This window comes from Haplochromis burtoni, unplaced genomic scaffold (assembly GCF_018398535.1).
Source record: "Haplochromis burtoni strain Fernald_Lab_line unplaced genomic scaffold, NCSU_Asbu1 Contig_95, whole genome shotgun sequence".
In the NCBI taxonomy this organism is placed as follows: domain Eukaryota; kingdom Metazoa; phylum Chordata; class Actinopteri; order Cichliformes; family Cichlidae; genus Haplochromis; species Haplochromis burtoni.
The window spans coordinates 559,320-572,843 of NW_024582456.1; the positions used below are offsets into that span (position 1 = coordinate 559,320).

At 40.4% G+C, this 13,524-nt stretch overlaps 1 protein-coding gene across 3 annotated transcripts in view; it reads left to right on the top strand.

Moving 5' to 3' along the window:
* The first annotated feature begins 313 nt into the window (after positions 1-313).
* mvb12bb (multivesicular body subunit 12Bb) overlaps positions 314-13,524 on the top strand; it is a 35,020-nt gene continuing 21,809 nt past the window's right edge. For 2 of the 3 annotated variants that reach the window (XM_042222786.1, XM_042222784.1), the window contains exons 1-6: positions 325-634; positions 1,797-1,898; positions 9,714-9,809; positions 11,605-11,695; positions 12,746-12,875; positions 13,005-13,115. In XM_042222786.1, the coding sequence (XP_042078720.1) occupies positions 1,806-1,898; positions 9,714-9,809; positions 11,605-11,695; positions 12,746-12,875; positions 13,005-13,115 (521 nt within the window). In that variant the 5' untranslated portion in view covers positions 325-634; positions 1,797-1,805. Of the gene's footprint in view, positions 635-1,796; positions 1,899-9,713; positions 9,810-11,604; positions 11,696-12,745; positions 12,876-13,004; positions 13,116-13,524 lie in introns of all 3 variants that reach the window. The other variant, XM_042222785.1, reaches the window with a different exon arrangement.

A 13,524-nucleotide genomic window follows, 5' to 3' on the forward strand; every position in this document is an offset into this window, starting at 1 on the left:
AGCTAAATTGGATCACGTAGGTTATTGCTAAAAAATACACCCTGGCATTGCAGGCCTTGAAATTCTTTGCATGCTTTGTTCTTAATTTAAGTTTTTTTTTGTTTTGTTTTGTTTGTTTTAAGCAACTGATATCTAAGCCATTTGCTGAATAAAATGTCCCATTTTGGTTTTTTTATCGTTTAATTTATTTATTTATTAATAAAACAATGAATCACAGGAAAAAAAAATATTCTTGGAAGACCAAATATTGGACTGTAGTTAATAATTTCTTCCCTTGAACACCAGGAAGTATTTCCTTGCTACATGTTGGCATGTAAAGGCCAACGTTCACAAAGTGGTAGTGATAACGGGGGGAGACGTTTTAGCAGGTAAAAACACAAAGGACTCTGGGTTTAGCTTCTGTGTCAGCTCACCGTTGAGTTTGTGGTGGGTTTCAAGTCTCCAGGTAATTTGTAAGACTGCTATATGACGGGCGTTAGCGTTTTATAACACAAGATGCATGTTGGACGTTAACTAGAGCTGTGTTTGCGTCACATCCCTCTCGGTAAAGCAGTTGTAACTGGGCACTTGTAAATAAGCACTTTCCAGATGGATACAGGATAAAGCTAAAACTATTTAAACCCCAGAAAAACCAGTAAGTATGCTAGCTAAACAGAAAGTTGGTTTTTTTTAGCCAAAGAACTGCTCTTAGCTTGTAAATATGACTGTCAGATACAGCATAAACAGCATTAGCGTCTTAATTTTATGAGCATAGATATGGTTCTTAACATAAGAATTATTGAAGTTTGTCACCTGTGACCTGACAGGTTAGCAATATGCAAAATGTTCCCAGGTAGGTACATGTTTAAATAATTTGTAAGATTATTATAATAATATTATAATATTATAATTCTCCATATAACTTACAACCGCAAACTGGCTCTTCAGTACTATTTAAGACTGTATACTATCTTGGATTTCATGGTGATTTTTGTCTTTGGAAATGCAATATGCTTGCAATGGTTTCTCTTTTTTTAGTTAATCTGCCTGGATAAGTTCTCCAGGCCTTGTTTTTGTGCTGGAAAAACAAAGCTCATTTTAAACAAATGAATGTTGCAAAGAGATTCTTCAATCTATTAGCTAATTTGCTATCCTGTTTCATTTGAATAAGTACAGCTATCTAGCATTTGTTAAAGAGACAGCTGTTTTCTGGAGTAAAACCCCTAATTTGATCAGCTTAATTGCAATAGATTTTCTAAATATCAAGATTGAATGCAGCAACTTTGTCAGTTAGTACAAGAATGTTTTAAACCTAATCTAATAAAATTGCGCAAGGGAACCTTTTGTAAAGCCACTTACCCTGTAAGAGGCTTGCATACCCATTAGAAAAAAATTCCCTTAGACAGGAATAGATAGCAATTGATTGGGACTTCCTTGAAAATATGTGATCACTCCCCCTAATTTGTGATTTGGTGAAGTCATTGGGTAGTCTCCAAATGCTGTTTTGTCACTGGTCTCACTTGTCATTTGATCCTGGATTAGGCGGACACTTTTTCTTCTAGATCCTAATAAGCCTCATCAAGAAGTCAATATTGTGGCCATTTTAGCCAAGAAAGTCTGTGTGCATCCTCTGTGTAATGACTGCCAGAGGTGAAACACACACGCGCGCGTGCACACACACACACACACACACACACACACACACACACACACACACATATATATGTGTGTGTGTATGTGTGTGTTTCACCTCTGCAGAAAGAACCGTTGATACCAATTGTACCAATTGTAATGGTAGTCTTCTGCTTTTCTAACAGAGCTTCGACATGTCTGAAGTCAGCAGCAAGTTTCCCATAGACCCCATCACTGCAGTTGGAGTAGTGTCTTCACCCAGCAAGGCCCCTGATGGCTACTATGTTGTGAGTACAAACATCCCGAGTATAGGTTTTATATATAAAAGACTGACGTACACCATGAAATCACCAATTGCATTCTGAAGGTTCAGTGTTAGCATTTTGCCTGCCACCATGATGTAAACCATACATGGATGAAAGGGTGGATTGTTATCACCTTATGCTGGCAAGCCTGGTTCCATAGTTTTCAGATGTCCAGATATTCACTAATTAGTTCCAAGTAAAGAAGTCATTCACCAAAAATGGACTATTTTTATGGTTGTTCATATAATTAACATACACAAAACCAGTTAATTAAAATTATCCAAAAGGCGCCAACGATGAAAATACAGTAGATAGATCCAGTTCTGAGTCAAATTAGCAGAGGTGACACCTAGCCACTTTTGTCAGTGGTAACCCCATATAGTTATTATGATGGGTATAATTACTTACAGTAACTGTAACTATTTTTTGTACCACACCCGTTAAGGTTCTGATGATTTTTACCCCATGAAAGGCTGATGGGGTATCGTCATTATCATGCTGGGTAGGTGGGTGGGTGGCCAGGTGAAGTGGACACCTAAATTTGTGAACATAATAACTCGAGAGCAAGGTGACTCATATTTCATATTTCATTACATCGACTCCAAGGTCAAAATATCCCATTTGTAATTTTTTTGAACTATAGGCACCTGCATGTGTGTTTGCTAAAACAGGCTGAGAGCAAGTCTGCACTTTATTTCATTTCTTTTAAAAATCACAGGTTCAGTAAAAAAGCACTTTTTTGTCCTGATGATGCATTTAACATTTTAAAGTGTTTTTGTGATAGGACCAGAATCCAAATTGTTAATCAGTGATTGTTGTCATAATTGGAGATCTAATAAGATTTATTTTGCTTTCTGTACTGAGTTGCACATGTAACAGTTGAAAATGATTGTGTAGCATAATGCACACCCAGGCTGTTGGCACCCTTTCAAGGTGTTTTTGTAAGATCTGCTAGATGACTTATTCATAAAGTTTACTTTGATGATTAGACGGATTGCCATCGTTGGTTGCCACCAGTGTTGTAGACACACCAGAGGCAAAGGTTTAATGATGTTAGGTTTATCCCCATATAATTTAACTTGGTCCTCATGTTTTCTTTATGTTCAAGTCTCACAGCATCTTCACCATTAACAGAAATGTGAAGTAGTGCAGGGTAGGCTGCTTAATTAGATTTTTTTTTGTAACTTAGTTTAAAGGGTAAAAAAAGAGAAGACAGTGCGCAAGTTTATCAAAGCACGAAACAAGCTCAAGGGCAGATCTCTCTTCCTCTTCCCTTCTTCCTATTCAAGCTTCTTTTGTTTTCATTAGGCCCCCAAAGCCTCCCTCTTCCCCCTGTTTTTATCTCTTCCTGCTCCACCCAACACACTCAGCTTGTTCCTATCGAGCAGATGACGGTGGGTTGGCATCAGAAAGGAGCCATCGGCACGGAAACTGCGTACACGCAACACAGTAACAAACACAGGGAAATCAGATTTCATTCTCTACCAGTCCACTGCACCTTACGCTGTGTGCGCAAACACTGTGTATGTTCCAGAGGGTGGTAGACGAGAAGTGCAAAATTAAAAACGAATTTTTAAAATAAATATAAATCTGATTTCACTCTGTTTTTGCAGGAAATACTGTTACTGCATGAAAACATGCTAGTAGAACTAATTGACCAAACTTAGTAGGTTACTACTTTAGTTTCAAATGGTAATGTTAGCATCTGAGCTACTTTGGGCTGCTCCCTTGTCACAAAGGGTCACCATAGTGTGTAATTCTGCATGTTGGATTTGGCAGGCTTTTATACCAGATGCCTTTCGCTTACCAAGCAAATGTGTGAATCGCTACACTTGGAGCCATAGCTTAATGCTATTGATCTGTTGCAAGGGTATCATAATAAATAAATCTTAATCACAATGTGTATGCTCCAATCAGCCTCAGCTGCACTTTGCGTTGAAATGGTCAGCTGCCAGAATGAACTAAGATGGTGTTTAGCAACATGGCAGTTGCTAAATATGAGAAATTTGATATTGTTAATCTTAAATGCACTGTTGTAAGCTTGTTAGCATGCTGTTATTAGGATGTAGTTTATGTAAAGTATTGTGCCTATGTACAGCCTTCCCAATGTGCCAGAGGTTGGCTGTCGACTCCTAGTTGTGTCAAGTTATCAGTGCTTAGCTGCAGGGATGTTGCTAGTAGATTATTTTAAACTACCTCATAGCTGCGCTTTGTGACCTGCGTTGGTCACTAAACTGGCTGTGGTTGGTTTTAAGCGTTAGTGTGTTGTTAGTGGATCACCCACAAACTTTGGCTGCCTAATAAATCTGATGACTTCCTCTATTTGAGATGGTAACTTCTGATAGAGTAAGATACTCGTTTGTAGAAAAGAAGGACTGCAGTACAACCTTTAAGAGGGTTTTATTGTCAAATTTTTAAGTCAATTTAAAAAAGTTATGATTCAAGATTAGAGCATAAAGAATAAAAAGTTAAGTGCAAGTCATCCTCCAAGATAAGATTCAAGGTCTTTCAGGCTCATAGGATCTATTTCAAATGCGTTTGTCCCATCTTCAAGAATATCTTTTCGAACATCACTATGTGGTCTTTCATCTGCAGACTTGAAATACAAACAAAAATATCTGCAGTTGGTATCAGTGTACTAATGCACCACTGAGGAGGGAAAGTCTCAGGATATTAGCTGTATTGATTTTTTTTCTCCTTTCATATAAGAAATCTTTTCAAATACCTCCTTAATACGGACTCTTCACCATGCTTTCCATATACTTTATAAAGCAGATCAAAGAGCTGATTAACTCTTTTGCTCTCTGATACCGTACGCTCACATCTCTGAACTTGAGCAGGTTGTTCCAACACGAGAGAGCGCAGGCCCAGATCAAACACTGTTCCACTGGGATCAGGAGCTTTGCTAAAGCACCAGCAGCCACCTAACATCAAACGCACTGAGTAGACTCTTGCTCACTCATGCTCTGTTCATGGGTTGCAAAGGAGCTATGGCAGCTAGCTTCTTCCGCTCTGCTTTCAGCTAAACTAATTGCTCGCATGCTTTAGCACCTACTTTAACACACACGCTGAATCTCAACAAGAAAGTCAAGTAGATTTCAAAGTGACTTTAGTTCTTTAAAGTACACATATTATGCTTTTTGGGTTTCACCTCTTTTTCTGTCATAAACTATTTTTGTGTTTGTCAAACGCCTGCAAAGTTCAAAGGTCATCCAGAAAGTTATTCTCTGTCCAAAATGTCTTGTTAGGAAAACAGGGTTTCTTGCATGGCTTGTCTACATCCATACACATTTGCATAATGGCCACCTAGTGGCTAGTTGAACACAGCCTCAGGCAAACACTATGCAGCTGCCCCACATCATTATTATGTACTTTTTAATGCTTCTCCTCCCTCTGTAAATTATTTCAACCATGAACAAAACATTTAGGCATTGTAAGAAAGAGTGAATACGTCTTATCCATCCTCTTATCCTTATCAAGGTGATGGGGGGCTGGAGCCTATCCCAGCTGTCACAAGGCGAGTCTATTGCAGGGCTAACACTTAGAGACAGACAACCATTCACACTCACATTCACACCTATGGGCAATTTTAGAATAATCAATTAACCTAACCCCACTAACTGCATGTCTTTGGATTGTGGGAGGAAGCTGGAGTACCCAGAGAGTACTCCACACTCCACACTGAAAGGCCCCAGCCAGATAGTGGAGTCACACTCAGGACCTTGTTGCTGTGAGGCGCCAGTGTTAACTGTTTTCCTATTATTCCTTGAATAATAGGAAAATCCTTTGCATTAGCAAATTATTGGGTGTATGACATAGATAGTAATGATGGACATTGCTTCCAACTAGGGCTGCCACGATTAGTCGACTAATCACGATTACGTCGACTATTAAAATCGTCGACGACTAATTTAATAGTCGACGCGTCGTTTGAAGCTTTGTAAGATCCCAAAAGATGCAGGAATAAGTAGGATTTAAGAGTGTAATAATGGACTGAAACAGAAGATGGCAGCACTGCATGTACAAGGATGCCAGCTGCCATTAAACCCCGAAGAAGAAGAAGAAGAAGCAGTGTCCGGTATCGTAGCTGTGTCCAAATTCAGGAACCGCGCGGCCCTGCTCAGCTGCCAGCAATGGCGGCAGCTAGTTAGTTTTAATATTACTCTTATTATTCTTTCTGGGTCACAAAATAAACATTTAACATATTTTCAGGCAAGAATGTAGCTGTGTAAACTTCAAATATCTGCTTGGTTTATCAAGACAACCACATATTTTCAAAAGCGCTCCGACGTTTTCGGACACGTCTGTTACCCACCAGTTTGATAGTTAGCCGGGGTTCAAGGCTCATTAGAGCCGGTGAGAACACCGGACTCCCGGCAAATCGTTTTCAAACCCAACGCCGACTTTTGCTACTCAGGTTAAACATGATATATAAGTCACTTAGATAACTTAAAAATGTTATTGTTTGGCTTTTTTTTTAGTATTTTATTTGTTTCTGAGTAAATCGGTTTGGCTGAGATTAAAGTTATAGTTTTTACACAGCGGAATAAACATCAAGCAGACAACTGATTATCAGAAGTGTGAGATACTCGAGAATATACTCCGGTGTCCTGTTATATTTTAGATAGCAAGGAGCAACGGCTGAGTTTATTAAACTCCACCGAAACAATCTGCAAATTTCATTAAAATTTAATAAACTATCATCTTGTCTTTCTTTTTAGTTAGCACATACCTTAAACACTTAAAGCTGTAAGCTAATGATAGTTATATAAAAGCAGATGCTGCTGGTGCAATAAGCTGTACGTTTTATGTCCAATGGATGCATGATCTGAAAATAATCTGTGACTTGTCGACTATCAAAATAATCGTTTGTGGCAGTCCTACTTCCAACTGAAATATTGGACTGTGTATTGGAATATGTCTATACAAAATATGTCTGTTTTTTAAATCTTGGTCATACTGTTTCAGAGAGGATTATCTGGGGTTCACCCATTGAACCATCATTGGCTAACAACTTGTTACTGACAAGCCATTAGCCAATGGGTGGCTTCATAGTCGGACCCGCCCCCTTCACAACTTCCAGTTTGTTGCATTGCACCTGAAAGTTGTATCTCAAAGCTTCAAAATGGGACTTAAGAAACAAATGGATCATGTCACTGTAGTTTTACTTTGCTTTATGCTTTAGTGTCCCCAAAGAGGAAATTTGTTGTTGTGTTCAAGCTCAAGCTGCCAGCAGGACAGCCACTATAACTACCATGTAGATACAACTAAATCTATCTGTCTGTGGCGTATGCTCACAGGGGCAATGTCAGAACTGGAATACTGAAGGACAATAAGGATAAGTGTTAAATTGTAAATGCAAACCAATAAACAAGGACTGGGTGTGGGTCATTATGTTTTCATGTCACTCAGCTGGATTTTCATTAGCCTACCCTGATATATATTATTATATTATACACACACACACACACACACACACACACAAGGGGATTTAAGGGGCAAAAACTCTACCAAGGCAAATGCTGTTTTCAGCCGTTTTGAAGAAAGTGATTTTTCTTTAAAATGGCCCAAATGTAAAGGGCACCCATGTGTACCCATGTGCTCCACTTCTCAGGTTTTCTTGGTAGTTTTTTCCATGGTCCTAATGACAGGCAGACAAACAGAACAGCAAACATAGCTTATAAAGGCTTTATCAGAGGAATAAATTGTAATGATGGAAGTCATTTCGGTGTTGTATGAGAGTACTGTGCATACTCACACACATATTTTAAGTACTTGATCTACTCCTCATTTAGTCTGTCCAGCTGTCACGGGTCTGTTAATAAGGTGGGCCTCAAAGCAACAGGAACTTAATGGTTATTTTTAATCATTAAAATGTGTGCGCTTTTACGCTATTTTACAGACCCCCCAAATAGAGTTAAAAACCTGTAAATAGCCACAGTGTGTGTGTTTTTTTAATATATTGTCAGAAGCTGATTTATTTTAAAATAAGATCTGAAATACTTCTCAGCTTCTGTGTTTTTCTTTGTTTCCCTGTGCCTCGTATATTTTCTCTTCACCTGGTTTTACTCTCCAGAGAGTTTTGATTTTATGCCTTTATATCTGTATTCACAGCTGTGTCTCTCAGTGCTTCATGGCATCTTGCTGCTTATGTCTGTCTCCAGAGATGCTTCATAGGAATATTCAATACCCCCTAAAGACTTGTTTCATCGGTGGGCTTTCAGATCACTGCGAGCATAAGCTTTTAAGAAGCAGTAGTTGAATCTGACATTGCATTTTAAATCAAATGACACGACCATATTTCAATATCAGAGGTGTGATATCTCTTATCAGACAGGTGACATTCTTCTCATTGAAGTCTGTGTAATGACGGAGCCATACAGTGGCACTCGTGTATGTATTAGACAAGATCCACTACAAGTTTACACATGCTTTTGCTGCCGTGGCTCAGCGGTTGGCGTTTCAAATTCAAGCTGCGTCGCGTTCTTGCTGCCGGCGGCTGTGGCAGGATGATGCCTGAGGTGCCTCCTCAGAGGACCGTGCCCTCGTTACTCCTCAACTTGACTTTGGGTTTCACAAAGCGAGCCCTTTGTTTACGCTGACAGGATGCGCTGGCTACTGACCTGGAAAAAGGTGGCCAAGACGGGTTGTCTTGTAAGGAAGTAAGGGAGGCTGGTGATGTATTGGCTCCTTCTGGGACCTTTCATGGAACTGCTGTGGAGAGGCCCTGCAATCCCTCTCTCTGCTCATCTTCTCCTCTTTCTCTCTTCTCATCCTACTATCTGTCTCTGTTCCCCACTCTAGCCTCTGCTCTCATCCCATCTAGTCAGTGGTGGTTTTGCATGAATCTCCCCATACCATGTCCCCCCCCCCCCCCTCAACCAGTCACCGGGGTCATTCATCATTATTGTCAAGGGGGTAATGTGTGTGGGTGGGTGCAGAGATCTATGACTTCTTCATTTGAATGAACCTCATTAGATTGACTCTTCTTTGTAAAGGATCCCTTTAGAAAATAACTCTGGCAGTTATTTAGGTTATTCTCACATGATAGCCAATGGAACATGACGCTTCAGCCAAGCATGTTTGCTCGAACGATGGAAGAGTCTCTGCGATGCAGTCTGCAGGTTATATTTTGCTTTATCACTCTGCCCTGCATACCTAAATTTACATAGCAATGCAGTATAGGACCTTGAGGTTGACTTGTGGTACCCACATGCTGTCAATTTGATGCAATCTCTCTTTTTTTTACTGACTCTACTGCTTGTTTACAACTATGAATGAGCCTGTTGTACAAGGGCAAGCGGCTCGGGTCTTTGAAATCAGACTTTAAATTCTTTGTAATTTATTCTTAGAAAAAGCTGTCTCCTTAAATAAAGTAAAACTACTCGTGCTGTGTGCGCAGTGTCTCAGTCTCAGTTTACCCACGTCTTCACTCTGGATACATTACAGAAGGTTTATTTTTTTTAAAAGATACATTCCACATTTACCATAAATATATTCCCTGCTTTCCCACGTTGAAATTTGCCTCCCTTATTAGAGCAGATCCTTGTCAGGGCATCTTTAATCAGCCCAGTCCCAAGAGATGATATTTTTAGCCACCTTTTTGGAGGCTAAGACTTCTTTACCCACGCAGAGCACTAATGAGATGGAGCAGTAGTGTAGGCAAGCGTTAATTAAGGCTAGTATGCAAAGGAAGAGGCAAAAGCAGCACGCTCATGGCATACATACATTAACTTTATCCCACCTCCTGCATGTTTTCTCTCTCCTTGTTTTTTTTCCCCTATTTTTTCCACGTAGGTTGCACAAACAACAGATGGCTCTGACGCCGACCTGAGGAAGGACAGCTTATTCAAATCCAAGGTCACTCGCTACCTCTGTTTCACCAGGAAAACTGTAAGCGTGAATGTAAACTTCTCCCTTTTCCTATGCGCTCTGCACTACCTCCTCATCTGCTGCACCTTCTTTTTTGATTGTTGTATGCCAATGGTCATTAGCTCACTTTTTGCTGCCAGAATATCTTAATAGGCCTTGTGTTTGTCCCGCTTTAAAAAAGCCAGGACTGGTAGTGCAGTTTTAAAGTTTTCGATAAAATGGATATGCATGCATATTCTGGATGGATAATACCTGGAAGAGGTATTTTTCATGTTGGTGGCCCTCGAAGATATTATTTATGTTTATTCATGAAATAGCAATGAGCTGCATTTTAACTATTCCAATTTATCTGATCAGCAGCAGCCATGGTTACCAAAGCTTATGTACATATAATATTTGAATCAGAAAATGCCTCCTATTTATGCAAGAGAAAATGCTGTAGGATATATATTTACAGAGAGAGAGCTCCTGATTTGAGTAGCCACGACTCCTCTGTGGCTGAAATGATCTTTGCATTGTATTTCTCATAATGCTGTTGGGGCATTTTTTTGACTCCTCTCCTGCCTGCAGCCTACAGCTGATGTGTTTCTGCTTGGCTGTCAGCTGCTCTGTGGCCATAAATACACCTGCTTACATTGCCAGGATAATCAACCTGTCTAACCTCAGCGCATACAGCTTACTATTGGTCGTCTATTAATTAAGTTTCCGTGGGTTGCAGGTGGACGGTGCAGGCAGTAAACAAAACCTGCATTTTTGTTATTACTTTGCATCAGCTCAATTTTAGGACTTAATCGAGTCCGATTCTTTTTCGGCATCCCCCTTAAAGTCAGGCAACCTGGCAGCGGCTGCCTCGTGCCGGAGCTCAATCTGGCCCTCGGTTTAGTATATAGCATACAAATGGCCTTCCCCTAGTTCCTGTATATTATCTTAAAATGCGTGTCCACATTGTTTTGAAGACTTTGACGCAAATAAAACATGACAGAGCCATCAACAAAGGCTATTTTGTCTGCCAGTCATTGGAGCTCCCACTGTAATTGTCTATGACAAAAACAGATTCTGTAGAATTAGCCCCTGTATTATGTGGGGAGAAGTAAATAGTTTGTGATTTATCATACTCTAGGTTGAAGGTAGATAGCCCCCTTTGTCAGGTTGCGAAGGAAAAATTCTCCCCGGAAAAAGAAAGGGGGGGAAACACTAAAAAAAAAGGTTTCATGCATAGTAATAACATTCATCCATATTCCTCCTTACGTCAGTGTAAAAACTATGAATAAAAAATGTCTCTAATGGTAATGACTGTCGGGCAACAGTGGCAGTGGAATCCAGGCTTTTCGGACGCATCAAGTCACGCCTGGCTCGCCCCACTCTCTACTGCCGCTGTGTATTATTGCAATTTATTATGGCAAAAAATGAAAATGTAATGGGAGACAGGGAAGAGTCATGCTTGAAAATGTCAGCTACACAGTCCGTGATTATTTTTAACTAGTCCCATTCTGTTGATCAGACTGCCTGCTCTGTCTCCCATCACCCCATAGCTTCTCGCCAAAAGGTTGAGAATGATTACAAGTTCACACATGCATTCTCTCACTCCAGAAAAAGCTATTAGAGAGTAATTACGTGAGCTATTTTGTCAACCATTCTCTTTAGAGACTTCTTGAGCTTTTAGTAAATCATTGAGTCTATTATCTCTACATTTTCCTCCCTGAGTACCCAAAAAAATGACTAACCTTTTTCTCATTCTTGCTCTCTGTCCTTTCCAAAGTTGCATTTGCATATATTATTTTTAAAAGTTGCTGCCTCCGCGCTGTCGTTCGTGCAGGGGCCCGATGTTGTCGTGGACATGAAGCTGACTGATATTAAAGACGCCCTGCCAGAGTCGTTCACACCAATGCAAGAAACAATGGACACAAGTAGGTAAACAGTCAATACCGACCACAGGCTCGCTCCCTTCCTCTTGCTTGTTTTTTTCCCTCACCACTCTCCGACCAGCTTATGCCGAGGTCCTCAGGGGCAGCTTTGCTTGAGATAGTGAATGTTTTATGGGTGCAGGTTAGCTTAATTTATGGCAGGCTGTGGGAATAAAATAAACATTTTGCCCTGGAGGTACAAGAGAAGAGAATCATGAGTCATTGTTTATCTCAGCTGGAGCTGTGCTTTTCTTTATGAGGGCCTTATTTATGTATTTATTTGGGGAGAGGACGAGTGGATGGGGGTTATCTAATATTAATGAAATGCATTCCCCAATGCTTTAGTGCTTTTTGAGTGCTACGTATTTCCCCCTCACTATCCACGCCGTGGAAATGTAATAATATTTTGGTGTGGGGAGTGAGGACAGCTTGTTTATTATTTTTATTATCATTGCATTTACACTGCACTTTCTAGTGTTGCTGGGGAAATAAATGAGCAAGGCACAGATGCAATATAGGGAAAGCATGGCAATGTGTTTTTTTTTCTTTTTTCTTTTTGCCAGAATGAAGAAAAGAGATTATGTTTTGTTTGGCTATGTTGTAATTTAATGTTTTATTACTTTATGTGAATCCATGTTTAATGTATACATGTGACATTATGTATGAGTTTCTATCTAGAATATTGAGTTTAAATCCCCGTTGTGCTCTAAAGCTGATGGAGGATTCACTTAGTTCTGTCATTTTACCTACTAAAGCGATAAAAATGATAATAACACATGTGAATTTTGTGGCTTTCCAGTGTCCACTCATTTCCCCTTTGAGCACAGCAAGTCACCCACAAACTGATATTAGCTCATCTTTTATTCGGAGGATGGTAATGACTAAATAGCAAAGCATAAATGGGATTTGTGAATATATATTTTTTCCTAGAGGCTCAAACTGTCGACAGGTTTTTTTTCCCCTTTTCTTTAGCCCCAAACTGTGGAGAAAACAGAACTGAATAATCAACTAACAATTTCTCTCTGACATCCTCATATGTACTTGACTCATCAGAGGAAGCTGCCATGAGGAAGAGGAGGCTCTGTGTGAAAATGAGCCCTCGTGAGGATGCGAAGACAGCTGTATGTGACATCCAGATCACGGCAAAGTCCAAGACCCATCTTGTTAACTACACCTGTGTAGGGTGAGCTATTTGACAGCCGGAATGAATGAAATCGTGAAGTTTTGTAACTTTTCTTTTCGTCGCAATCATTTTGCCATTTGCAGGTAAAACTGCTAACCAAGCTGTTGTGTGGCTTTTTTTCGTACACAGCGAACTAAACAACATGGGAATATGGTATCGGTTGGGAGATGTTCACCAGCGTCAGCCGTCTAGAGTCACGTCCGGCAGGGTTGAAAGCGACGCCCGACCCAGCACAGCAAGGTAACGCCCCGCCACAATATTCAGCTGTGCGTCTCGGGTTTTAACTTTTCCTCCTTGCCTTACTTTTCATTTCCTGTGCTTGTGAGCTTTTGTTACGCTCCTGTGCCTCTTGTACGCCAACAAAGACACGAGCAATTGATCACTCCCGGGCAATCTGCTGTAAAGGTTGCTGCTGGACAACAAGGTAGCGAGGGTGAACTGGATAGACGGGGCTAACTAGACAGGAACCCCTGAACAAGAACAGAAGTTCAATGAGGGCTAAACTCCTGCTATTTGTGTAGTGTCCCAGGAGGCAGAGGGAGGTCGCTCCTCCGACTGCGGTGACAAGAGGGTTGTAGTTTGCAGACAAAAAAAAGAGGAGATGTAGCCCGGAGAGGGAGCGACAGCTGCAGAGGAAGGGAGAGCACCA